The sequence below is a fragment of the Ceratotherium simum genome, chromosome 40 (genome assembly GCF_057802395.1).
Source record: "Ceratotherium simum simum isolate JZ-2026a chromosome 40, ASM5780239v1, whole genome shotgun sequence".
In the NCBI taxonomy this organism is placed as follows: domain Eukaryota; kingdom Metazoa; phylum Chordata; class Mammalia; order Perissodactyla; family Rhinocerotidae; genus Ceratotherium; species Ceratotherium simum.
Window position 1 is genome coordinate 9,338,134 of NC_141939.1, and position 26,973 is coordinate 9,365,106.

The 26,973-nt window shown below is 42.1% G+C and overlaps 1 protein-coding gene across 1 annotated transcript in view; it reads left to right on the top strand.

Moving 5' to 3' along the window:
- SLC9A2 (solute carrier family 9 member A2) overlaps positions 1–26,973 on the top strand; it is a 106,534-nt gene that overhangs the window by 50,580 nt on the left and 28,981 nt on the right. The window contains exons 4-7 of the mRNA XM_004435871.2: positions 14,293–14,510; positions 14,996–15,198; positions 25,286–25,375; positions 26,303–26,373. Of these exons, the coding sequence (XP_004435928.2) occupies positions 14,293–14,510; positions 14,996–15,198; positions 25,286–25,375; positions 26,303–26,373 (582 nt within the window). The remainder of the gene's footprint in view (positions 1–14,292; positions 14,511–14,995; positions 15,199–25,285; positions 25,376–26,302; positions 26,374–26,973) is intronic.

Sequence of the window (26,973 nt, forward strand, 5' to 3'; positions counted from 1 at the left end):
TTAGAAGACCATCTTTTCAAGATGCAGTCGTGTGAAGTCACAGCCCTGTGTGCCAGAATGGCTAGTTCACGTTTACTAGTCTTTTCAAAAGATTGAAAAAAATGAACACGTGACATTGCAGGGCATCCATAACACATTACACAAAGCACTGTGTTTGTTTATTTTGAGTGTAAGACAGGTTTTTTTACTAATTTTTCCTAATGTTTTTCTTAATGTAGGAAAGCTTTAACAAAACAATCTGGATAAACGACCTGGATAAACGCTTGTCTGCACACAAGTTGTCAGTTCTCACACATTCTCTGGCCTGGCTGCCATGTAGATCCAATTGGTCTTAAAGCCTGTTTAGACAGGGAGCAAACAGAGATCACTTCAGCTTATTTCTAGTTTGAACTTTAAACTTCAAATTCACCCCCCCCCCAACACCCACACCCTCCCCTACACACACAAATTTTTGTAGAAGAAATGGCCATTAAGGACTGAGTCAGCTGCATAAGAATTGGCTTAATCCTGCAGCCAGCACTTCAAAGTAGCAATGGGCCTGGAGGCAGACCAGCTGGAACTCTTGAAGTAGGACAGGTGGAGAATGCCTAGAGGATGCTCTAAGAACAGGCCCAAGTCCTGGTGCTCTGAGGCTGTCATGCTTACACACCAACATACATGTACTTCCGCCTTCCTCCTCCCTAAGCAATGTTTCTCCATAGCACTTTAGAGCTTGTAACAGTCTCACATTTTTTCGTGTAGAGATGGACAGAAACTTATTCTATTTTTTTTTTAATTATTCTGCCTAGTATCTCCTTGACCAAGTGGAATGAGGCATGGTTTTGTTCTTTTTTTTGAGGAAGATTGGCCCTGCGCTAACATCTGTTGCCAGTCTTCCTCTTTTTCTTTTTTCTCACCAAAGCCCCAGTACATAGTTGTATATCATGGCTGTAGAGTTGTAGCTCTTCTATGTGGGATGCCACCTCAGCATGGCTTGATGAGTTGTGAGTAGGTCCATGCCCAGGATCTGAGCCAGCGAACCCCGGACTGCCAAAGCAGAACGCGCGAACTTAACTGCTATGCCACCGGGCTGGCCCCCAGAAACTTATTCTAAATAAGCAAGGTATACTCTTATTTCTAACAACATAGACCAAAATGACCAGAGAGGCACTCTGTTATACAAAGTATCAATTATTACAAAGATCCAAAATGTAACCAACAAAGCTTATAACAGTTTCTAGGACAGGTACCAGCTCTGGCTTCTAATACAGGCTTCCCTTGGAGTTTCCAGAATGCCTCACTGCCATCAACAGTGCCCCCAAGGGCAGTCACAGGGAATACTTAGGTGCGCCTGAGGTCGGCTGCACAGTAAGAATGGGGTGTTGCTAATGTTGGGCACCACACTTCTTGAACACTAATTTCAGACTCATCCACTACAATAGAGTGTATCTTAGTTATTTCGTATGATCTGCCATCTATTTAACATGTACAAATGGGCAGATTTATGACAAATATTAACACTAACACACAAGTGATTGTGAATGAGCCAAAAAAACCTTTTAATTCTTGTCCTAGGGCTTTAAGCTATACCTCAAATTTACACAGAGCATCTCTCAACTGAATAAGCAGAGGCCAGGATACAAATCTTTACACCGTAATTAACAAGAATCAGTGCTTCAGTTAAATTTACCATGCCTACCTCCGACAGTACATCCCCAGTCCTAACCTTCTGAAGAGAAAATTATTGCGACTTTGATGCTTGGGGTAATAGTGACCATACCTTCAGGAAGAGCCTCCAGGTCTAAAATCCTCAGTGAGCAAATTACTCCAGGTAAGGGCATCTGTTTTCCCAAGGGCAGCACCTGGCATTTGTAACGGGAGCTCCTTTATTGGAGGAAGGAGGGAGGATGGGGTGGGGCTGGAGGTGGAGTGGAAATGAGGAGTGAAGAATCAGAACATAGGTTTGTGGTTCTGCAGTGTTAATCCATGCCATGCCATGCTCTACCCTCGGAGATAGAGCGTCATGTTTATAACACACGTTCAAACGCGTGGTGCCACTTGACCCTCGTATCAGCCCTTTGAAGTATGGAGAAGAACAGGGAGAGTAGAGAGTTCGGAGGGAAGGAGAGAGGGGAGCGAGCCTATAGCCTTAGATCTCTGGTTCTGTGCCCCTGCTCTTTTCACTGGCTCGTTATGCCTTATATTGCCTTGGCAAATAGAAGCTTTATTTTTGATTATTATGCCTTCACTGATTGCTCTCACTGGCCCAAGCTGACCTCTTTAAAATCTTGCATGACCACCCCAAACACAAATGCCAAATGGAGCGGGGGATGGGAGTGGAGGGGGAGGTAGTAAAATGAGGCAGGAAATTAGTTAAATAATAGAAAAACAAATCATATCTCCCTTAATTTTCTGGACACATTCAGGAAAAAGTAAAAACGAAACAAAAAGCTTATTATTATTTTTTTATTAACACTCACATACCTTGTATTTTGTTTTGTATAACTTTGCCTAAACTATAGGGTAAAACTAGGAAAGGCAGGAGGGAATTTGAAATTATAAACCTTTTTTTCCCCCAGCTTTATTGAGATATAATTGACATATAACATTGTGTAGGTTTAAGGTATACAGTGGGATGATTTGATGTAGGTATATGTTGGAAAATGATCACCACAATCAGGGTAGTTAACACATCACCTCACAGTTGCCTTTTTTTTTATGGTGAGAACTTTTAAGATCTACTCTTTTAGCAACTTTCAGGTATATAATACAGTATTATTAACTAGAGTCACCACGCTGGACATGACATCCTCGGGGCTTATTGATCTTATAATTGGAAGTTTGACCATCCTCACCTATTTCCCTCGCCTCCCTCCACCCCCACACCTCCCTTGCCCCTGGTAACCACTAATCTACCCTCTGTTTCTATGACTTTTGGTTTTTTTAGATTCCACATATAAGTGACATCATACAGTATTTGTCCAGAGTAGTATAAATGATTCATGAAATTATTTGGGTTTATTTTTATGGTTTAAGCTGTTTAATTAAATAGGTTCAACTGATGAACTCCAGTATGTGCTTGGCTTTTTGAAGGAGGAGCAAAACCAGTGGGCTGTCACTTTTCTCCTGGGTGCTGTCCAGTATGGTGGCCATCAGCCTCATGTGGCTTTAAGCACGTAAAATGTGGCTGCTCTAAATTGGATGTGCTCTAAGTTTAAAATATACGCCAGATTTTTAAGATTTAGTAGGAAAAGACTGTCGAATATCTCATTAATAATTTTTGCATTGATTGCATGTTGAGATGACAGTATATTAGATATGTTGGGTTAAATGAACATATTATGAAAATTAACTTCACCAGTTTCTTTTTATATTGTAATCATGACTAATAGAAAATTTAAAATTACATATATGGCTTGTATTATATTTCTGTTAGACAGCATTGTTCTGTAGTGCTCACCGTTAGTTTTGCTATTTGGATATTTGAAGATTTGTTGAAATATGTTTTCTTCCCTTTGATAAAGTAAAAGAAAAAAATTACGGCATGAAAAGATGGGAAAAATAGAACAAATGCACTCCCTCCATCGATGGTAATCATGCTGCTTATAAAGAGCATTTCTCTGAGAGTAGGGAAGGTCAGAAAGCAAGAGAGGAATAACTAAAGGCAGGGTGGAGGGTTCTTCTGAGGTGGCCTGTGATTATTAAGAAGTCAAGTTAAAGCCACTGTGAGGAAAGGAAAAATGTTACCGCAAGATCCACATTGAGGAGTTTTGATATGAACATCTTCAAAACCTGGCTGAAGGGTGGCATTCTCCCTGAGGAAAAGGTGTCCTACAATAATGAGCAAGTTCCTTAAAACAGATGCCCTGGGCTTGAGTATTTTATATTTTTCACAAATTAAAATTGTAATATTCAATTTTCAAACCAATATAGTTTCAGGTTTCATCTTCTTAAAGAAAAACAACATTAGAAACATTATTTTAACCTCTGTTTTTGTCTGTATTTACTCTGCAGACTAACTGAAGAAAACTGATAGAGTCTATATATTATGCTTTGAATGGGAAATTTAATTTATACAGCCCGTGAATTCTCAATTACATGAGTAGTATATGATTCAGTTGCACAGTTTGTAATTAGGTATTTTAAGGTATGTTATGAATGCGGGAAACAGCATATGAGATATTTTGTAGTAGTTCTTAAAAACATGGTATAAAAGTTTAAAATAGCTGTCATCATAAATGCCACCATAAGAGCGTTTCATATTGTGAAATGCATTTTGTAGATTTCTTTTTTAAGAGCAAATGAACAAAATGATATAATCTGGGGCCTTCCTCACCAAAGGTTTGTGGTAGCTTCTTTGGTTTGTCATTTCCAGGCAGCTTTATTCTAGATAGTCTCAAAAGATGCTTGATTTTTGCTGGAGGCAAAATACCAAACCAAACCAAACAAAAAACTAAGTAAAATTAAATATTCCATTATTGAAGATTATCAGAGATAGATTTTTAAAGCTACTCAGTCTGTCCCTATCTCCTAACATGTTTCTGAGTCTCTTCTTGGGTTTATCAGCTTGTATTAAAGGAATAATCCTTTTAGTTTAAGTGAAACACAAACTGCAAAGTTAATTTTCTAGGAAGCATTGATACAGTGTATAATAAATCTAATAAATGCTGTATTTGACCAGCTTATGAAAATCAATTCATTACATTCTCAGAATGACATTTAGCTGTAAGACAGAATATCGATATTGTTTTCTTGTTCTTGAGGACTCATCATGGTACAGCTCTTCTCAGTGGGTATACATAATAGAGTAGATTTTAGGAGTGGGTTGGGAATTCCTAGAGAAGAAAATATTTTGCATTTGCCTGCTAAATTTAAATTAGATGAAACTTGAACAGTTTGCTACTGGATTAAGAACTGATTCCCTGAGATCTGTTTGAAGAATGGAGATTTTCACGTAACTGGATAATATTGGTTCTGCCATCACTTGGCTCTTTTGACTGTTTCTTGACAATTCTTTGTGTTTATATAAAATGATTATATCATTGCTGGCCTATGTTTCAAGTATATTGTAGAAAGTGACTTGATTTGGTGATCAAATCATCACTAGATGACTCCTGGTCCAGAGCTTACTATGTTAAGTGCCATTTTCCTCTCTCAGACTCTCAGGTATGAGTGAATTGCAATAGTAAGGCTCAAATTATTTTCTAGTAATATGTAGGCCCAAATGTAAAACAAGGTTATAAATCAGAAATGTCAACAGTGTATAATTGCTGAGAAATAATTACTTTTTCTGTTTTAATGAAAGTCTTTTCAGAAAACTGAAACTGAAATGAAGTGTACAGTTACCACCCAGCTAGTACTTCTGAGTATGACACCTTTGGACACATGGCTAAAATCAATTTTCCATTCCTTTCATGAGGGCATTAGACCAGGGAACTCAGTTACAGGGGTCAAGGTTTGCTCTTGCTGGAACCCGAGGGAATAGGAGCCCTAAGGAAAACCTGTTACTTCTTCACCTTGATTTAGCAAACCTTAGTGTACTTCTCAGCAGATCTCTCTGGAGGTGAGGAAGCTAGCCTGGTGTGAACCCAGAGACTTCTACTATTCGTTTCCTTGGCAAGGAGAGGCTGTGAGTGGCTCCTCTTGGTTCTGTAGTGTGTCTCCTAGTGTACTCTCTGTTTATGCTGCCACTTTTCCCTTACCTCAGTCAAACATGAGGTCTGACTTTTTCAGTGTTCCCAGGGGACCTGGCCAACTGGCCAAGATTCTGTTTTCCCAGGTGTTCTCACAGTTAATCCCCGGCTATTTGAGATAACTTGAGTCACCTGGGGTCCCTGTAAACCAGGAGCCCAGCTCAAACAGTAGAGGGAGGCTCTGTGTTAGTAAGGGAAACCCACATCAAACCAGATTACACCATAAAGGGGAATTTATTGGCTCATATAAATTCTTGTATGTTTGGCCTTGGGTGATGAGACCAGGGGCTCCCATGTCACCAGGATCATCTTGCTCTCTCAACTTTGTCTGCTTCCATGTGATGACTTCCTTCTCTTAAGCCACCCATCTCTAAAACATCAGACAAAGGTCACAGTCAAAATGGGCTTTATATCTCTGTAACCTTGTTGTTATAAAGAGACATCTACTTTGCCAGCTCCTGTTAGAAGAAACGTCAAAGGAAGGACTGTGATTGGTCCAGGGGTTTGGAGAACTGTGATTGGATCAGACTGTGTCATGTGACCAGCCCTGGGGTGTGAGAAGCAGGGTCTGTTACCAGAAGAAGGCAGTGAACTCACTTGGAGTGAGACTGCCCTCCCCGTCTGTGTTGACTGCAAGTTACCAAGGAAAACTCAGTCCTTTATACTCAAGTATATGGTGGTGGGACTGGTGATGCTTGAGTTGAAGCCTCACTGATGAAGAGAAGGGCATTCTGGGTAGAGAGAGAAGTGTAGCTCCAAGGTGAAACGCTCTGCTCCGTCCAAGGAGTTGAGCTCCAAGGTGGTGAGAAAGATAGCTGGCTGGTCTTGACCTGTTTTGCTTTCTAGGCAAGTCAGGAGCCTTTGGACACTTGAAGCAGAGAAGTGGCACAGTTTATTTCTGTTTTACAGTGAATACATGATTAGAGTACTTCTAAAACCTTTTTACACCATCACACATAAAACTGATAATATTTTAACAGTTCTGTGGGGTAAAAGCTGGGGGTTCTGGCCTTGGGCTCAGTGGACGCCCCAGCGCTGAGGGATTGCTGTCTGGGTGGGAGGAAAGGAAAATGCTGCTGGCAGCAGGGTGAAGGGGCCTCAGTGGAGACTCAGGCAGGAAAAACAAATGTGTGAGTCCAGGCGAGAGGAGATGGGAGACTATGCCCATCCAAGTGATGAAGATTGAGAGAAGGGAGGGCACATATGTGGCAAAGTGTAGTGAAATCCACAGTAATCCTCAAGTCTCATGTTACCCTTATTTTCACCCTCCAGTAAAATTTTAAATAAAATGATTCACGTTTCAGCTCTTTTTCTCATTCATTCTTCCTCCTCTGAACCTTCTGCCTATACTCCTACTTGCTTTCCTCAAACTTTGATGTATTTAGGAATCACCTGGAAAGGTTGTCACATATGGAGAATCCCAGGCCCCAGCCAGAGATTCTGATTCCGCAGATCTGAGATGGGGCCCAGGCATTTGTGTTTTTCCAAGGATTTCTCATAACTGTGTGGTTCACAAACCATGCTCTTAGAAATACTGCTCTGATATTCGTGCTAGGAACAGTAAGAGCTTCCAGAATGCAGCGACTCTTGCTGATATTCCCAGTGCTCGTGTTGAGTCCTGAAAATACTCTGCGTGTTCATTGGTTGTCTCCTGGCTGTTTCTCATAGCCAGGTCCTGCCTGCAGCCCACCCCCAACGCACAGGAGTTCTCCAGCTGGAAAACTTGAATTCTATCATCAAGATCTCGGTCCAGTCTTTCTGCCTCTCAGGTCTTTGTCAGCACTCCCCAACTAGAGTCAGTGGACTCCGTGGGTCCCTTGATGCCTTGCATTTCATTACGCTTTTGACAATGAGTTGTGATCCTTTATGGGGTCTCTCCACAAAACTGCTTTAGGTGCCAGTAAGTGATCTATAAACATTAGCTGAATTGAATTGAAAGCATCTAAGGAGAAAAAATCAAAAGATGTGGAAAATCCATGAATGGGCAAGACCCACGTGAATAATCAAGCATTTATAATAGTTTGAATTTACTTTATTTCATTTTTGATATTTTAAGAAAGGTTGTGCAGTTTTTATGCTTGGATCCCCCTTGAAAAACAATTTTGTTTCCATTTTCTCATATGTCAGACTTACTCTTTTGGTTGTCAGGTTTCTGGGAGGAGGCAATCCATTATAGGGCAAATTCCTGCCCTGGAATAATTAATTTACCTCACATGAGTGAGTACTTTATTCTGAGAACATACAGTGTACCCTGAGTCACCACGAGAGCTGGCTTTAATCAACACAGGGAAAGCTTTTTAATTGTTCTTCATCATTGCTAATGCTTGGCACTGATTAGTGGATTATGCTTTCATATTTGGCAAAGTCTTTATTGAGAATGTACAACTATTATTTGGGCTGTTGAATCCATACTTTTTAAGATCACACGCAGATATGGAATGAAAGTGAAAGAATTTTCCAACATTCTTTCTATCAGGTTAATTCTAAGCAGTTCAGATTATAGAAAGAATCTCCTAACGTGGCAATAGAAATTAGAGAATTGACCACTCTTTAAAAATATAAAAGCACTTATATTTACAAACTGAATTAACAGAGGCATGGCTTCACCATATGTATGGAAACACAGACGGGATATATATATTTTATCTTCACCACCAGAAATCCGCCTTCACCACCCGCCTTCTGCACTGATGCCTGGTCCCTTTGGTTCTAGAGATCACGATCATCTGGATGAAGGGCTCTGGGTCTTCATTAATCTAGACGCAGCCAGCATTAGTTCAACACGTGCTCGGTACCCCTGCGTGCAGGGAGCCATGCTAAGTGTGGGTGAATGCTAGCCCCTGCTCTCTCACAGCATACATTCTGGTGGAAAGGAAATGAACCTCTTTAGAAGGCGGGCTTCATTGACTGCCAGAACTTAGCCATAGAGTACTCTAGAAAAAAGTATTTGTTGGAATTTTCTATTGGGAAAATAGTAAAATGACAGCTCATCTAAATAGCAAGTCTGTTTTTCCCCTCGAAGATTCTGTTGAGATAGTATTAGCTGGCCTGAATTTTTTCCGTGCTGTATTTAGGATGATATAATGGAGGAGAAAACTTGAATTGCTGGTTAATGTGAAAACCACTAATTATAGTGTTTTAGCTTCTCCATCTCTAAATTGGTGATAATCACTATACATTTATGTTAAAATATAATGTGAGGCAACATAATAACAAGGCAGAATGCACCAGTGAATTCTATACATATGTTATCGCTATGTGGTCCCATGGAATGGAAACTAACACCTGTCGAGACATGGGCATGTTTTGGAATGTTACATGGGTCAAGGGATGCAACAGGTTTTGAAAACAAAATGACAAACCATTGCAGGAAACAAACTGACTCCAACCTCTAGGTTCGTGTCCCTCCACATCTATCCCCCACATGTAACTTCAGCGTTCTCTTTCTAAAACACAGATCTGTCCATACCACACCACCATTCCTGTTAACAATTCACCCACATAGTCATTGATTCAAAACACATTGCTGATGTGCCAAACTCTATGCAAGCATTGATGACACATTTTTTTTTTCCTCATGAAGCTTCCAGTTGGGTTGGGGAAATAGACTTAATTATATGATCAGATATAATCTCTCATTTTTCCCTCCAGCCTATAGAATAAAGTTTAAACTCCTAAGCATAAAATATAAAGTGTTGTTTGTCATTATCTGGCCCCTAACTTCTTTTATCCTCATCTCAACATTATCACCCCCTCCTCTCCAGCTAACAGAATCATTCCGCAGTTCCCTGAATGTACCAACCTGTTTATTTCTTTCATGCCTTTGCACATGGCCTCTTTTCCTTGACTTACTTTCCTCTTCTTCTTCCTGCATGGTGAGCTCTTCACTTATCCATAAAGACTTTGCTCAGTTGGCCTCTCTTTTGTGGCAGAAGTAGCGATTTCCTTTCCTTCACTCCTGAAACATCGTTCCCCTCCCATTTTTAGCACTTGCCGAGTTGTGTTACAATTATCTCTTCATGACTTTTTCTCCTTTTAGACTGTGAACTCTTGAAAGTAGAAACTGCATCTTATTTGCTTCCACCTTCCAAGACCTTAGCCTGGAACTTGATCCCGAGTAGATGCTAGGAAAATGTTGGTTGCTATTAAATTGTTCCCAATCATATTAACTGAATATGAAGATTAGGAAAGAAAGACAGGCATGGAAAGGGAGAAAAAAGATAATTCAATGACCCGAGCTAATGAAAGTAAGGTCATATTGGGAACTCTAAAGGCCTATAGTTTTATGTTGGAGGGAACTTGAGAGTTAAGAAATTCAACTAGAATTTTCTAAAATGTAACGAGTCTATTTAGGTTATTGTTTTGGTTGGCTATTATCACACCGATGTTCAGAATGAGGATGAGAGGCTGTGGACTTCAGGCATGAAATCCGTGTGTGTTCACATGATGATGGAGGAAGAAGGCTCACCTCTCTGTAACGTGCAGTGCCACTGTGATATGCTGTGATGTGACCTTGTACCCCAGGACATTCCTGGCCACATACTCCAAACCCAGTAAGGCTGAGGCCAGGCAAGCACCAGCCTGCACCATTCCCCAGCTCTGTGAGTTTCTTGTGCTTCTTTTAGAAAAATGAAGGAGACTCAAACTTTCGTTGCTAGTTAAGACTACCAGCTGTAGATGATGATCTACGAAGGGAACAGAGAAGGTTTTATTCTTCCCGATTCCTGGGAGACTCTATTTATGTGTACCTCCCTAATTAGGGAGACCAGTTCTTTTGTAGTTTTGTGTACTTGTGATGTTATTGAAGTGAGGTGGTTTGACTTCAGGTCAGATTACACTCCAGCAAAAAACCGCTTTGCAATGAAAACACCTCCTGGCCTTTGCCTGAGAGGCCATGTGCATTAAGCTGTAGTGACATACCAGAATGGGACGTTTGGAACACTTGTCCCCAGCCCGTAGGGTGCATCAGTGTCATGGACGTGCCCACACTTCCTGAACAGGGCACCACCAGGCGCTGGGCCTCTAGGCCCCACCAAGGGCGCTCTTCCCTCAAGGCTCTCACGGATGCTGGTAGGAAACAGTGTTACGTTACAGTGAGGTGTCTGGCAGAGGTGAGAATCGCTCCTGGTGTCATGTTACGGATACAAAGCAATGGGAAATTGATCCTGTGGACATTCATGTAAAATTCATTTAGTTTTTATTCCTACACCAAAGTTATATTTTTCAGTCATTTCTGAATAGAAAATTTTGTTCAATAGCTCATGTGATGAACTGAGGACTTTTGGCCCATATGGTTTGCGTTTCACCAGGTGCTGATGCTAATGTGATCTCAGAGGGAAATGTTTAGCACATTCACGAAAATGACATTCTCCAGCCTTTTAAAAATCACTTCTTTGAATGATAAAACAATCCAAAGCTAAGAGGGAAAGAAGGAAATAGATTTGTATGAGAAATGTACGGATTTCAACTCTATACCTGATGTTTTATTTTAAAAAATAAAAATGATTGGAGAAAGCTGGGTAGTGGGTACTGTGGTGTTTACTCTTCTCCACATTTGTGTCAAAGCTTAAATGCTTTATAATAAAAACATTTTGAAGCATCTTTTGCATAGGATTAGAGAATTTCAAAAAGTAATATGGCTATTATAAATTGTTTTTGTTACAAGCTTTCAACTTGGCAACATTTAGGAAAGGCTAATTAGTTTGTGTTGCTGTGTATATGTCTTTTCTTTATAAAACATATGGTTCAGATCCTTAATCAGTTTCTGGCTTGTGCCCTCATTACTTTGTATTGGGCAAATCTTACTTTTTAAAGTCTGGTTAAAGAAAAATTAAACCAAAATATGAAGCATGAAGATGTTCAGACATGTAGTTAACAAGTGGTTTCTATTCCAGGTGGGTGCTGGCAAGATGTCCTGTGTAGGCTCGCTCAGAGATGCCACTCTCCACTCTGTTCTTCCCTGTCTCTAGTGCTTGCTGGTGGAGATGCCAGTGTTTTATGTCAGGTCATTGTAACAGAGCTCCCACTAGCTTCTGTCACCAAGCACATGTGAGCAGCTCTGGCCATGCTCATCTTGGGACATGCACTTGGTTGTGGCCACCACACAAGGGAGGTGAATGGCAGCACCAGTGTGGTTAGCTGAATAACGGCCCCCAAAGATCCTAATCCCCAGAACCTGCAAATGTGTTACCTTACGTGGTAAAAGGGACTTTGATGATGTGATTAAATTAGGGTCTTGAGATGGGGAGGTAACAGTGCTATCCAGCTGGGCTTGATGAAATCATAGGGATCCTTAGGAGAGCGAGGCAGGAGGATCAGAGTCAGAGAAGGAGATGTGACCAGGGAGGCGGAGGTTGGCATGATGCGACCATGAGCCAAGGAATGTAAGCAGCCTCCAGAAACTAGAAAAGGCAAGGAACAGATTCTCCCCTAGAGCCTCCAGGAGTACAGCCTTATTGACACCTTTATTTTAGCCCCAAATCAAGAAGACAGTGAAAGTGATTTTGGATTTCTGATCTCTGGAAGTACATGATAAATTTGTGTTGATGTAAGCCACTAAGTTTTTGCTCATTTCTTACAGCAGCCATAGGAAACTGATGCAAACAGCCTTGTGCCTGAGAAAGGGCTTGGCAAGGGGTTAAGACCTCTCTCCTATCAGAGATAATTGGGTTCACTGAGAGTTTAGGAAGGGCAACAGTTAAGTCCTTAACAGTGCTAGCTTTGAGTTAGCACCCAGATTGCCTGGGTTAAAATCCTGGCACCATCATTTATTAGCAGTGTAATCTTGAGTAAGTGGATCTCTGTCTACCTTTGTTCTCTTATCTGTAAAATGGAATGATAATGGAAGTTGCCTCAGAAGCTTGTTATGAGACTGAACTGATGTAATCTAGGCAAAGCGTTTGCACAGTACGTGCACAGAGTAGAGGTGCTGTAAACGTTGGCCATTGTTACCTACGCCCTCAGCTATTCAAAGGCTTTGCTGTGTGTTTGTGGCTACTAAATTTTGTTAGCCCATTTAATAAGGCACTCTTTGTTTTGGGAACCACGTGAATTATGCATTCCTCACTCATATAAATCTGAAAGAAAAACCCGCCCATTCTGGGGACAGTGACATCGTGGCTAAATGCATGGTCCTTGGCTTGGTGGGATTTTTGTTTTGTTTTAATAGGGGGCACAAAAATAAATATACATGTTTCTGTGTAAGGAACAAGTCTGTTCCTTACAGTGAAATGTGTTCATGTTTGCCTGTTTAGATCTTAACTCAGGGAGCCTGTAGGCTGCATTCTTCTACCTATCCTTGTGCTCACAGTAGGGGGTTTTCATAAAACGTCAGGAATCTCAGGGTAAGGAAGACCATGTGCAGTGGTTGGAGGGAGCAGGAGGAGTGCGTGTAGAGTCACTGTAGTTTGAGAGTGACGAGCATGTGGAAGAGGTCATGGGTGATGAGCAGCAGTTGGTTTATGGCATGGTTGTCACTCAGTGGAGGGCATGAGGTTCTCTCGCATTCTGTCTTTCCGTTGCATTCTACAGTGTCATCTGATGAAGTCCTTTTGGTACTTTATAGTAACTATGTCTCTTTTAGTGGAACCTAGTATGAGCTGTCAGGCAGTTCGTACTAAATTTCCCTCTGTGGGTGGCATTTGAATTGGTCAGGGGTAGAATTCCAGGCAGAGAAGAGCGTATGTGTACAGTGAGGCTGGAAGACAGCAAAGAGCAGGGCGTGTTTGGGAAATTACAGACAGTAGAGGCATATGGTGTATGCTGGGTGAAGAGAGGGTAGGATGGGAAGCTGGATTGTCCGCTGAGGGAAGAGTGTGAAGAGCTTCAGGTGTCCAATTTAGGAGTATGGACTTGATCCTGGAGCCCTTCCTTCACAAGAGTGTGCACAAGTGCTGTCTTAAAATAGATATATGGGAAGGGACATAAAGAGCTCTGGGGTCCCGGGGTGTTGGAAATGCTGGGGAAAATGAGCGAGAGAGTTTTTTTCCTTTAGGGGTTCTCAGAGCCTATCAATACATTTTGAATTTCCCAGAAGTGGATACAGTAGATAAATAGAAATGAGACCTGGAACTAAGGCATTGGGATAAAAAAGAGTGAGTGGGTCCAAGATATTCAAGGTGAGGGATCAAAAACAATTGGTGACCAATTAGATGGTGATGGGGTGTCACTGAGGAGATGTGGCGGGAGAGAGGAGTCGAATGCCACCGTAGTTTGAAGTTTAGGATTTTATGCAATAGAGGGATAGAGAAGATGAACATGTTTTCATAGGAAGACAGTGGGTTTTGAAATTATTATGGACTTGTTTTCTTTGTGATGCTGACAGCAGAGCTGATGGTACCAATGTCCATAGACCTTTGAGAATGTGGCTCTGGGTTAAGGAGAGCTGTGGGTACGAGAAAGCTGGGTGGAGCCGAGTAGTTGGAGCCATGGGTATTGACGAAGAACTCCGGAGATAGTAAGGTTTCCAAGGATGCAAATCTCATTCGCTTATAAAAATCAGTCAATAACGTTGTAGTCATGGGCAGAGAGTAGAGCTATAATTTAGCTCTTAAGTGCTGACTCTTATATTCTGATTAGGATCATTGTCATGTTTAAGTAGAAGCTGCCTTTCTTCTTGCAGAATCACTGCGTGTGCAATGACTATGAATAAGTATGTGGAAGAAAATGTATCTCAAAAATCCTACACGACCATCAAGTATTTCATGAAGATGCTGAGCAGTGTCAGCGAGACCCTGATCTTCATCTTCATGGGCGTGTCCACCGTTGGGAAGAACCACGAGTGGAACTGGGCCTTCGTCTGCTTCACATTGGCCTTCTGTCTGATCTGGCGAGCACTGGGTAATGAGCTCTTGTTTCCCAAATGAGCATTCAGCACCACTCGCTGAAAGATGGGACTTTCTTCTTCTTGTCCGTCCCCTTTGCTGCTGCTACTTCATCTTGTGTCTTCCTCATCTCCTTCTTTCTCTTCCTCCTCGTTTTCTTTGTCTTTTTCCTTCTCTGTCTCCTTTTTCTCCTTCTCTCCCCCTCCTCCTCCTCTCCCCCCTTCCTGGTATATTCTTTCCTTCCCTGAATATATTCATGCCTTTGCTATAAGTCAAATTAACCTCTCTTGGCTTCTCTGATTCCAGAATTTCACCCATTATCCTGGAACAACAAAGGTGCAAGAGCCTGATAGTACTAGTAAGGCAGAGGAAAAGGGAAAAGATCGTGAGGCCTATTCTTAAATACTTTGCCCTGTCACAGAGGAACAGAAAACGAGTCTCCGTATTTTCCTGTTCTGGCCTCACACAGTCTGTTTTCTTTGGTTTTGTTTTTCTTCTCAGGTGTCTTTGTCCTGACTCAGGTCATTAACTGGTTCCGGACGATTCCCTTGACCTTCAAGGATCAGTTCATCATTGCCTATGGAGGGCTCCGGGGTGCCATCTGCTTTGCGCTGGTGTTTCTCCTTCCTGCTGCTGTGTTTCCTCGTAAAAAGCTGTTCATTACCGCTGCAATTGTAGTCATCTTCTTTACTGTCTTCATCCTGGTGAGTAGAGGTCTTTCTCCCAGCAAAGTATCTCTCTTTCCCAGGAGCAAACAAGCTCTTTTTATCACAATGGAGTCCTTTTACAGAATGCAATGTCGCAAAGGTATGTTGAAGCTTTGGTAGTTATGTTTTAGGGAAAACGATATTTCCTCATGTCACTGGATTGTTCGGGGGCCTAAGAGGGTCCAATTTGGTTCTTCGGTCTACACAGAGGATTGTTGTTTAAGGAAACTCAGCTAAGTGATCTAAGCTTACCACCAGAAACTTATGAACTGCGCTTGCTAATCCCTGTCATTTGTCCTACTCTCTGACCTAGTAACTATGCTCGCAAAATGCTAGTTGTGCGATGACCTTCCAACAGCTATTTGACGTGAGTGGGTGCTTGGCAGTGTGTCCCTTGGAAGGGTGGGATGAGTGAATCCAGGTTTAATATTGGGAGGCAGAGAGAGTGGTGGGAAGAACATGCGCTTGTGTCAGGATCCTGACTTTTCAAGTTAATCCATCTCTTTAAGTTAATAAGCCAGCCCCTAGGAGATTATATCTTGTAGATATTCATTTCGTAAATACGCACTGGGCTCCTACTGTGCGCCAGGCAGTGCTCCAGGAGCTGAGGATCCATGAGTGAACCAAACACAGAAATGTCCCTGTGCTTGCAAAGCTTACATCCCCGGGGGGATGGCAGACACCAGACAGAAAACATAATAAGTAAGTAAATTGCAGCGTATGTTCGGGGTGAAGGATGCTATACAGTAAGGACAGGGCGTCCGGCATCGTGAGGATGGAGGAGTGGAGAGGGCCTTACAATTCTAAATAGAATCGTCATGGAAAGCAACAATGAAAAAAAATGACGTTCGAGCAAAGGCTTGTGGGAGGTGAAGGAATTAGCTAAGCTGAAGACCATTCCAGGCAAATGGGAGTAAAGGGCGGAGGTGTGAAGGCAGGGTGTTCCTGGCTGGTGTGGCTGGAGGGGAAGTGGGGTGAGTGAGGTGAGGGAGATTCTGGAGTCCTGGATCATGTAGGCCATGCAGGGTCATGTCAGGACTTTGGCTCTTCTCCAAGTGAGGTGGAAGCCATCAGAAGGATTTGTGCAGAAGTGTGATGTGTTTTATCTTACTTTGTAAAAGGATCACCCTGGGCCCTGCGAGATGAGTCTGTTAGGAAGAAAGGGGAGAAGTGGGAAAGCAGTGTGGGGGCTGGTGCAGTCATCAGGCGATACCAGGTGGTGGCAATACAGTTGGTGAGGAGGGTGAGAGCTTCGAGGGGGAAGCTGCTGGATTCCCTGATGGCCTGGACGTGGGGTGTGAGGGAAGGAGGACTCATGGAGGGCTCCAGGGTTTTTGGTCTGAGCAGCTGGAAGGATGCCCTCAGGTGGGAAGGGGGAGGCTGTGGGTGGAGGAGATGGGAGCAGGAGATCGGTGGCTCAGTTTTGAGCACGCTGGGTTAGGGGGTGGCTGTAGACCTCCAGGTGGAGGTGATGAGTAGGCAGGGTCCTGTGATTCTGGAGTTCAGGAAGGAGCTCAGTCCTCAGCAGTTAGCTGGTATTTGAAGCCATGAAACTGGAAGTGATCACCAAGGGAGTGAAATGTACATCAAGGGAACCAAAAAAGAGGACCAGGAAGTGGGCTTTGGAGCTGCCCAACCTTCAGACATTGGGGAGGAGAGGAGAGCAGCCAAGGAGGCTGAGCAGGAGTGATGAGTGACAAAGGAGGAAAAGCAGGAGATGTTTTTGTCTTTTTTTAATTCTTGTTTAACAATTAGTTCCAGAACACTTGCTTGGTGCCTGACCCGGGTGTCAGCACCTTTCACATTAACTCATTTAATCCTGATAACTATTCCCTGGCTTGAAACTCTAGGAGAAGTCACTGCTGTTGTTCCCATTTTATAGATGAGGAAACTGAGGCACTAAAACCGAGGTTAAATGCTTTTCCCAAGTTTACACAGCCAGTAAACGTGGAGCAGGAAGTCAAAACCAGTGTGGTCTTAGCTCTAAGTGCCTAGTGGAGTGCCCGGTGCATAGTAAGTACTCTATTGTAGCTCACTGTACTTCTCCTTCTTTCTAGTTGGTTCTCCAAAAAGCAGTTCATCCTTCACTCATGCGTACCCCCAACACTGGGGACAATGGGTTGTCTTGTCCAAGCAATCCTGGAGAAGGATGCTTTGGAGACCCTCTCTAAGTTAAGAAATGACCACTTTGCGTCCTCGTCTTTGTCATCAGCACCTTTATAATGCCGGTACCCATCCGTGGTGGCTTCCTGGTGTCAGGCACTCGGACAAGGGCTTTCCTATATGCATAATCTCCTGTCATCCTCAAAACCAACCTTTGGGAAAGAGACCAGTGTTACCCCCAGCTAAGGAAACTGAGGCCCAAAGAGAGAAAGCAGACTGACCGAGGACACGTGTTGGTAACAGATGGAAGCTGAGGTTGAGCCAGGGACTCTGACTCCACAGGCAGGCTCAGAACTACTGAGCTCTAGTGACCTCACTTAACAAAAATCCTTATTTACCAGGTCATGGTTTTAACAGTTTCAGTTATGGTTGTATATACTAGTTTCGGTTCAACCATCCCATGTTGTTTTGAGTCCCTTTGTTATACTCAGGGAGACACCTGGGTGTGAGGAGAAGCAAGTGTTCTTGGCTTCGTCTTTCTTCTGTGGTGTTTGTAGGATCCTTGTAACAAACATCCAGTTTGCTACTATCACACTTTGCCTGAAGCAGGATTGTGGAGTGAATCAATTTTGCCTTGAGCGTTTTAATCTCTCAGGAGCATCCTGGGGCACTGTGCTCCAGGAGAAAAGTCAGGCAGGGGTGAGTGACTCACCATCTCTTCCTAGGCCAGCTGCCCTGTCCTTACCACCCACAGCAAGCCTTACTGAGGCTTAGTCAATGCTCTGGACTCCTCTGCGCGCTCTCAGAACTTCAGGTGTCATATGTGAGTATCACATACGAAAATAGAACCATGTCAGTCTAGTGCAACAGGGAACTAGGTCGTTTGGAGATGAATGTATTAGCCATTACTGTCTACACAAGTGCTTCTCAAATATCTACAGTGCAAAACCAGAGCCCCCCCAACATCATGTACATGTGCATTGGTAAAGTACAATGAAAATGACTTACTAGAAAGATGTAATTCAAGAGAGGGCGTACAAAATATAAGCTCAGATTTTTTAGTTCTTAGATTCAACAGACATAAAATTACATTTCTACAATCAGAACAAACATAGCATAGGAAAAAAGAAAGTATGACAAAAATGTATACTATTGTTCATTGAATGTGTGTGTATAGGTGATTATATAATATCATTACACTCATAGTATTTTGGATTTTTGGAATCATAGCTCAACCCAAATATATAAGTGAGTTTTTGATTCCCCACATTCAAAGCCTACACACCCACTTTGAATGGACACCATGTATATCAATATTTAACACTGATTAACAAAGTTTTTAATGTGACAAATTAAAAACAGCAGAGGCAACAAGCAAAATAGTTTAGGATGGATTGTCTATATTTGGTTTTGTAAATGTATCAAGTTAACTCTTTGGTGATGGAGATTTTTGGGGCTCAATATTTGGAGTCTGCAAGCAAACCTCATGGATGGTCTTCTCCTCTGATTAGGTTTAAGGATAACCTGGCAGAGCTCACTGTGATGTGTGGGGAAGAGGAATCGCCATAGTTGCACGCCTGCTGCCCTCTCCTCTTCGCTATTGTCTGCGCACAGAGCGTAGACTAAGGGATGTTGCTTGGGTCCTTGACGCTGACCATTTCTCTCCCTCCCATTCTCCTCCCCACCACTGGCTGTTAAGAGACTGTGAACACACACATGCACACACATGTGGATAACACACACACTCCCTTCAGAAAGGATCTTTTTTCCAGAATACGTCAATAATTTAAAAACTCAGGGAAGGAAACCTGGAAGGAGATACTTACTTAGCTGTAAGATCTGGATAACGGTCCCTCCCTCCCAGGCAGTAGGGAGGAAATATGTATGTAAACACAGAACCTGATGCAAGGTTTTAACCTGATGATTTGCTGTGTTTTAATGATAACATTAAGTAAAATGGTACCAGAAGAAAGAAAAACTAATGCCTCTCAATGTACTTTTCTTTTCTTTGAAAGGAAAAATGATTAGAATACATTAGTTGTTATTTAATTTATCCCTATACACATAAAGCAGATCCTCGGAATTCTGGAATTCCACTCAGTGGTCATCTAGAAGTCCTTCACGTAGCAAGGCTGACTGGAATTCAAGAGACAGCAGTCTCTCTTAGCCTCCCTGGCACATTGGTGTTGTGTCTGCTGTAACTCACCGTCCAGGACTGTGACCTGTCTTGGATTTTCTCTACTTGCAAGTTAACAAGTTAGCCTGTTAAACTTTCATGGATGCTGGGAGAAGACACATGACTCCTGGGTCGGAGACATAGGACTTTATTACTCATGGCAAAAGCAGTAGATAGTGCTTCATGGTGGTTTTGTGTTAGTCCCATGGGCGTGGCATACTGGGCCCATGATGGATGTGTGCACATGCAGTGGGCTGCGTTATAGGAGACAGACCCAGAGCTTGAGGATCCATCACCCTTTGTCTGGAGGGTGACATTACCTCCTCTTTCAAGGTTCCTCACTGCAAACACAACCTTGAGAAACAGCCTGGGTAAAAAGCAGTCAGGGCCTTGTGTTATTGGCACATCTTGCAAGAATGTGTGGGAACACTCAGGACCCGTGGTGGGGTGGCCTTTCCCAACAATCAAATTCACCTCTTCTGACTTAGCCTCTCATACTGAAATGATGTTGCCGACTATTTTATAGACATTGTGAGGGCCTTCAATAAATGGTCACATATATATATATACACACACGTATATATACATATATATGCATGTATAACGTAATAATGACACATCTCTATTTTTAATTAACATGTACCATTACTAAGTAGAATTAGATGCAATTTAGAAAAATTTATTCTGTTCCTACAATAAAATGAGCAAGGATGTTTTTAAGAAGGAAAAGTGTAGGCGAATAATTTAGGATGTGAGAGAAAGAACAGTAAAAGCTAGTCCCAAGGGTTTTTGACTGAGCAAGTAGGTGAAAGAATGTGATTTTTTTTTTTTGAGGAAGATTGGCCCTGAGCTAACATCTGCTACCAATCTCCTCTTTTTCTTTTTTCTGCCCAAATCCCCAGTACATAGTTGTATATCCTAGTTATAGGCCCTTCTAGCTCTTCTATGTGGGACGCTGCCTCAGCATGGCTTGATGAGCCATGAGTAGGTCCGCGCCCAGGATCCGAACTGGCGAACCCTGGGCCGCCAAAGCAGAACGCACGAATTTAACCACTACACCTCCGGGCAGGCCCAAGAAGGTGATATTTAATTTAATACCAACGGAGTATTGGGTTTAAAGGATGGGAAATTAGGTGTTTGGTTTTGGACATGAGCATTAGCCTATTGGACATCCGAATGAAGGTGTTGAATAGGCAATTGTATACATGGGTCTAGAATTTATGGGAGAAGCCAGAGTGGGAAATAGAAATTTAAGACTCATCAGTATATAAAAGCCAGCCCTGGTGGTCTAGTGGTTAAGATTCAGCGCTCTCACTGCTGCAGCCCAGGTTCGTTTCCTGGTCAGGAAACCACACCACCCATCTGTCAGTTGTCACACTGTGGTGGCTGTGTGTTGCTGTGATGCTGATAGCTGTGCCATCAGGATTTCAAATGCCAGCGGGGTCACCCATGGTGGACAGGTTTCAGCAGAGCTTCCAGACTAAGACAGACTAGGAAGAAGGACCTGGCCACCCACTTCCGAAAAAATTGGCCATGAAAACTTTGTGTGGATAGCAGCGGAACTTGTTGATATAGGGCTGGAAGGTGAGAGGATGGTGCAAAAAGACCCTGCTGTATGCAGGCTCTCCAGGAGTTAGAATCCACTTGACGGCACTAATAACAGTATATAGTTTTTTTTTTTTTTCCGGTTAGGAAGATCGGCCCTGAGCTAACATCTGTTGCCAATCTTCCTCTATTTTGTATATGGGATGCTGCCACAGCTTGATGAGCCATATGTAGGTCTGTGCCTGGGATCTGAACCTGCGAACCCTGGGCTGCCAAAGTGGAGCATGCGAACTTAACCCCCGTGCCACCGGCTGGCCCCTATAGATGGTTTTTAAAGCATGATTCTGGAAGAAACTATTCAAGGAGTGAGTACAGAAAGAACATAGAAAAGAAGGCATGCTAACATTTAGAAGTCAAGAAAATGTTGAGGAACCAGCCTAGGAGACTGAAAAAGGTGACTAGTAAAGTGGGGGAAAAGTCAGGAGGGGCTTATTCAGAAGTCAAATGAAGCAAGTGTTCAGGAAGGACAGGGTTCTAGGAACTGTGACAGGTGCATCTGCAAAGTCAGGTCAGCTGGGGACAGAGTAGGGACTGTTGGATGCAGCACTTGATGATGAGTGGCCGTGTCACCAGAGCACTTGGGGCGGATGGTGAGGACGAAACCCCCATTGCTTGGATTCCCGGGCGAAGGATAAGAGAGAAATTGGAGACAGGAGATCCAGGCAACCCTGTTGAGATCTGATAGAGGAAAGAGGTGGCAGCCAGAGGGAATGTGTGCCAAAAAAGGGCTTTTGTTTCTGTTTTTCACAGATGGGAACCACAGCAGCGTGTCTGAACACTGCTGGTACAGCAGAGAGAAACACTGATGACACAGTGAAGGGAAAGTCGTGGTTTAGGGGAAGAGACAGACATGACAACTGATGCCTGGGCAGTACGATAAGTCCTGAAAGAAGGATAAACAGAGGGCGCTGAGACTGCGGCGTGAGGGGCCCAAGCACCCCCGTGAACACTTTTATTATTCTCATCCCACTCTCCCACACTCAAACAAATACCATGTGTACGGCTGGGTTCGTGATCTCTGTGACCGGGTTTGAAATATGAGAAAGACTTATAGAGGATAGCATAGCAATGATAGTGATATTTTTTAATGCAATACTTTCTTCAAGTTTACCTGGAAATTGCCTGCTAAATCAGCAAAGAAATATAAGATAGTTCCTCCCACCTCCTTTTTTTTTTTTTGCAAAATTTAGTCCCTCAGGCCTGGCTCGGAGGTGTTGTGTTTATTGTGCCAAATCTGAACGGATGGGTGAAAATTTAACTTATGCTTTGCAAATACGTTTTTCAGTGGTTTGATGGAAAACTAAGGGGTTTCTTTATTTTTTTAACCTACATGGATGGTAACAAGCTATTTTCTAAGCCTTATCAAGTTGCTCACCAGGTGACCTAAAGTAGGAATTTTCCAACGTGGTAAAATAAGGTGGCTTCTCTAAGGTGTTTTTTTCTCTCTCACAGCCAGACATCCAAGCTCCTAGAATGTAACATCCAGCTTGGGGAACTGGATATGACGTACACAGATGCCATGCACTCTACCCCCAGAATAGATGGATGGAGGAAGGAAGGGGAGAGGGAGGAAGGGGAAGGAAGGCAGAACCTATCAGATAGGCCCTATTAAGCATGACGTGACAACTGCAAGTGCTTCAGAGGAAGGGGTGACTGTTAAAGGAGCTGTTTAAACAAATACATATTTTTAAAAGACAGTGTCAATGCTCTGTTGCATATGATCAATACGTTCTGTTAATTATAAACTAAAATATGTTGTACTTTTACAAACTTGCATTGATTGGGCACCAGGCCACACTGGCTTCCTGTAGTGGATCAGTTTTATTTGTGACAGTGCGTTCACTTCCACATTATCCGTCTAGTGGAAGGATCAACATAGGGATTGGGGAAGGCCCTGTGTTCTTTCCTTATTTTTATGTCCTATATTTACAAATACCAGGCTCTCATTATTACTTACTAAATGAATACTGATAGAAAAAAGGCATGTGAAACAACAGTTAGTGTCCTTAGAACACATTGTATAGTATTAAAAATATTAATGATTTTGTTGATTTTTTTCCTGGAGCTATTATTAAACTAATGGCTTCATGAAATCTGGAACTCAATGAAATCACCCATCTCTGTAAACCACATGTTTACACCTGTTTTCACTTACGTAAGTGAAAAATTACAGAGTATGTGTTGGCTGGAAAACTGTTATTACCTCCTATGTTATTTCAAAGGGGCATACTGAAATGCAAATAGAACACAAGGTATGTCTTACCCCAGATTTGGTGAAATCAGTTCGTACTTCAGAAAGTTAAAGTTAAGCTGAAAAATGCCCAAAGCTGGATTGATGGAACAAAATGAATGACATCCTTTAAAATATTTATGTATGTGTGTGTGTTACAGTTGCTTTATATTATCAGAAGCATTCATAGAAACTTCAAGACATGCAGAGAAGTGAGACAGAAATCAAATTCATAGCAGGGAACATCTCTGAACATATCCACTCCCCCACCCCCACAAATCCAATAACCCCTCTGATACATGGGTTCTTCATGCTAAGTAGTGGCAGCCATCTACCAACCAAGGAAAAACTTGGGAATCTTCCTTGACCACGTTCACCCCCTCCTCACCTCGCCCATTTTAGTGCCAGTATCATATAATTTAAAATACATTAGCTGATAGTTTGTTTTGACATCTGTAAGTTCCCCATCAGTCTTTTCTTTCTAAATTTTTCTGGTTACATTTACGCTTCCAGACTAATTTAGATCTAACCTCTCAAGTTCTGTTAAAAACCCTTTGGAACATATTATTGGAATTACATTGCATATACATGGAGATAAAATTTTCCTCATAATATTGTTAAGTAATCCCATTTAGGAACTCTATGTGTCTTTTTAAATCTCAAATCTCTTTAATATCTTTTAAGTTTTATAGTTCTCTTTGTAAAGGTTTTGTGCATTTCATGATAGGATTATATATTACAAACATATGTAGAGAGAGTATATAAGTATATATAGATATTTAGTATCTATAGAGTATACTAATATATATATATTATATGCTAGTATATATTAGTATTACATATATATTCTCTATATAGTTTTCATTGCTATTGTGTAGGTGTTGATTTTGTTTTTTTAATTAGAACATAGGATGGATTTGTGTATGTTGATTTTGTCATCACTCTACTAAACTTCCTTGTTATTTTTAAATGAAAAAGAATTGTAGATTTTTTAGGACAAAAAAATAGGTCATCCATGAGCCACAAAAATCTTGTCATTTCGTTTTCACTATCTGTGCTTCTACCTTTGTCTTTTCCTATTTAATTGACTGGGACATGCAGGGCTGTGTCAGACAGCAGATGGGGAGTATCCTGGTGTTGTTCCTCGTTCTAGTGGAAATGCTTTTAAGCTTTTATTTTTAAGTCAGATGTTCACTATAGATTTATGGTAGATTTTTTTTTTTAATCATATTAAGGAAATGTTTTTCTCTTCCTAGCTTCCTGAAAAGCTCATGGTTGTCTCCATTTCCCAAGTTCACGGTGAACACGCTCAAACCCACTCTGTGCCCTTTCTCATCCTTTGCCCGTGTTTGGTGTCTGCTAGGATATGCTTCCAGCATCTTTTAAGCCTCCGACCTGGTGTTCCCTCTCTACCAAGCCTTTCTTGAGCCACTCCTTGTGTCTCTCTCTCATTCCTCCTTTACCTACTTGTAACTGTTTTTGGTAAATCCTTCCCTCCACAGACTGCCAAGTCCCAGAGCCGGGGTCCTTAGCTCTGCATCTTTCTGTCCCTGTTGCCCAAGCTGCTGACTTGTCTGCCCCAGAAGCTAATTAAAATTGTTACAATGAATTAATGAATGAAAGAATCATTAAAAAGTTTCCTATGGATAATACAACAAGTAGGTGATTCCTCTGACTTGGAATCAGAGAATTATTATTTTTTAGAATTTCTTCTTTTTCTGTTTTTCAGAGTTCCTTTTCACTTTCTTGCACGTTGACCATGATTTGTTTCTAACAGCAGGTGTTAGGACGTGACCCTCTGGAAATAGGCCAGCTATTAAAGGGGAAGGAAAAATGAACAAAATGTTAGACATACTATATTAAATCCTGGGAACAAGATATCTTTCGGTTATCAAAGCTTAGGAGAATAAAAGTTATTCTTGAATTTTTGATTTTGTTTTATAAGAAAATTCACTTTTTTCCCTCTGCAGGGGATAACTATCCGACCACTGGTGGAGTTTCTTGACGTTAAGAGGTCCAGCAGGAAACAGCAAGTTGTCAGTGAAGAAATCCATTGTCGGGTAGGTGTTGGTGTAGTCCAACAATTTAAATGATCAAAGAAAAAGTTGTTCGAATAAGTCAGACAGCTTGGCACCAAGCAGGGGGAAATGGCAGAGGGTAAAGAGAGGGAGGCTGAGAAAGGCGTGAGCTGGGGGTGTGGGATGAAGATAGCCCCACGATGGCTTCTCCGAGTTAGCCTGCTGAACTCCTGCAGGGGTAGAGGGACAAGGAATCCCCTCTTATAACTTCTTTCAATCTGAAAATGTTTCTACTTGACAATTATTACCATATTTCGTATTTTCCAAAATTACGAGCAAACTGTTATGATGAGAAAAATAATCTAAGAATTGCATAATATCAATATGACACACATCAATTTGTTTGAAGGTGAATTATTTTCTTGCTCTCAGTGAAAACAAACAAACAAAAAACCAAAAAGCAAAAACTATCAGGGTCTGTGAAGCCTTTTTGTTGTTAGTACCAAGTCACTAGCGACCCTGTGTACAGCAGAGTGGAGCCCTGCTCAGCCTTTTTTGTGCCATCCTCTCACCTTCTGGCGCTATATCAGACAGTGCTCCACCGCTGTTCACAGGGTTTTCATGGCCAAGTTTTCAGAAGTGGGTGGCCAGGTCCTTCTTCCTAAGCTGTCTTAGCCTGGAAGCTCCACTGAAACCTGTCCACCATGGGTGACTCTGTTGGTATTTGAAATCCAGTGACATAGCTTGCAGCATCACAGCCACACGCAGCTGCCACAGTGTGACAACTGACAGATGGCTGGTGTGGTTCCCTGATGGGGAAACGAACCCAGGCCACAGTGGTGAGAGCACTGAATCTTAACCACTAGACCACGAGGGCTAGCTCTTTGAAGTTTAGGCGTGATATAAATAGAGTGGAAATTACTGATTTCAGGTAAAAATTAATCAATTAGCCTGCTTTTTCTGTTTTAGTTTTTTGATCATGTGAAGACTGGGATTGAAGATGTTTGTGGACATTGGGGTCACAACTTTTGGAGAGACAAGTAAGAAAGCCTTATGCCATTATATTAGGAAGTGGCTCTGGATCACTCTGGAAGCAGGACTTATTGACTTGTGTTATTTTTCAGAGTTGCAAATCTTTCCTATGTTATGCCATAGTATGTTCTTCAAGATAAATTTCAGCTGTAACAGAGACCTGGAACGATAGTAACTTTAACAAGATGGAAACATATTTCTCTCTTTTGTAAATAGCCAGAGGTAGGCAATGTGGGTTTAATCCATGAACTATGCTCCACAGACTCCTCGTGGTCCCAGGACCCTTCTGTCTGGTTGATTCCACCAAGAATTTCCATTTCCAGAGTTTCCTCTTGGACCAAAATGGCTGCTCCAGCGTTAGCCATCAGGTGCACATTCCAGGCTGCAATCTAGGAAAAAAGATAATGAAGAGACACAAAATATGTACTAGCTTCCTCCTAACCAAAGTTATGAGAAGCTTCCACACAACTCTTCTGGTTATATCGCATGGCCTGGCTTTCTGTGGCCAGGCCTCAGTCACATGGGCATTTCTCACTGCAGGGGAGGCTAAGGAATGCAGTCTATTTGCTTGAAAACTGGGGTTTTCATTACTATTTGTTCCACCACAC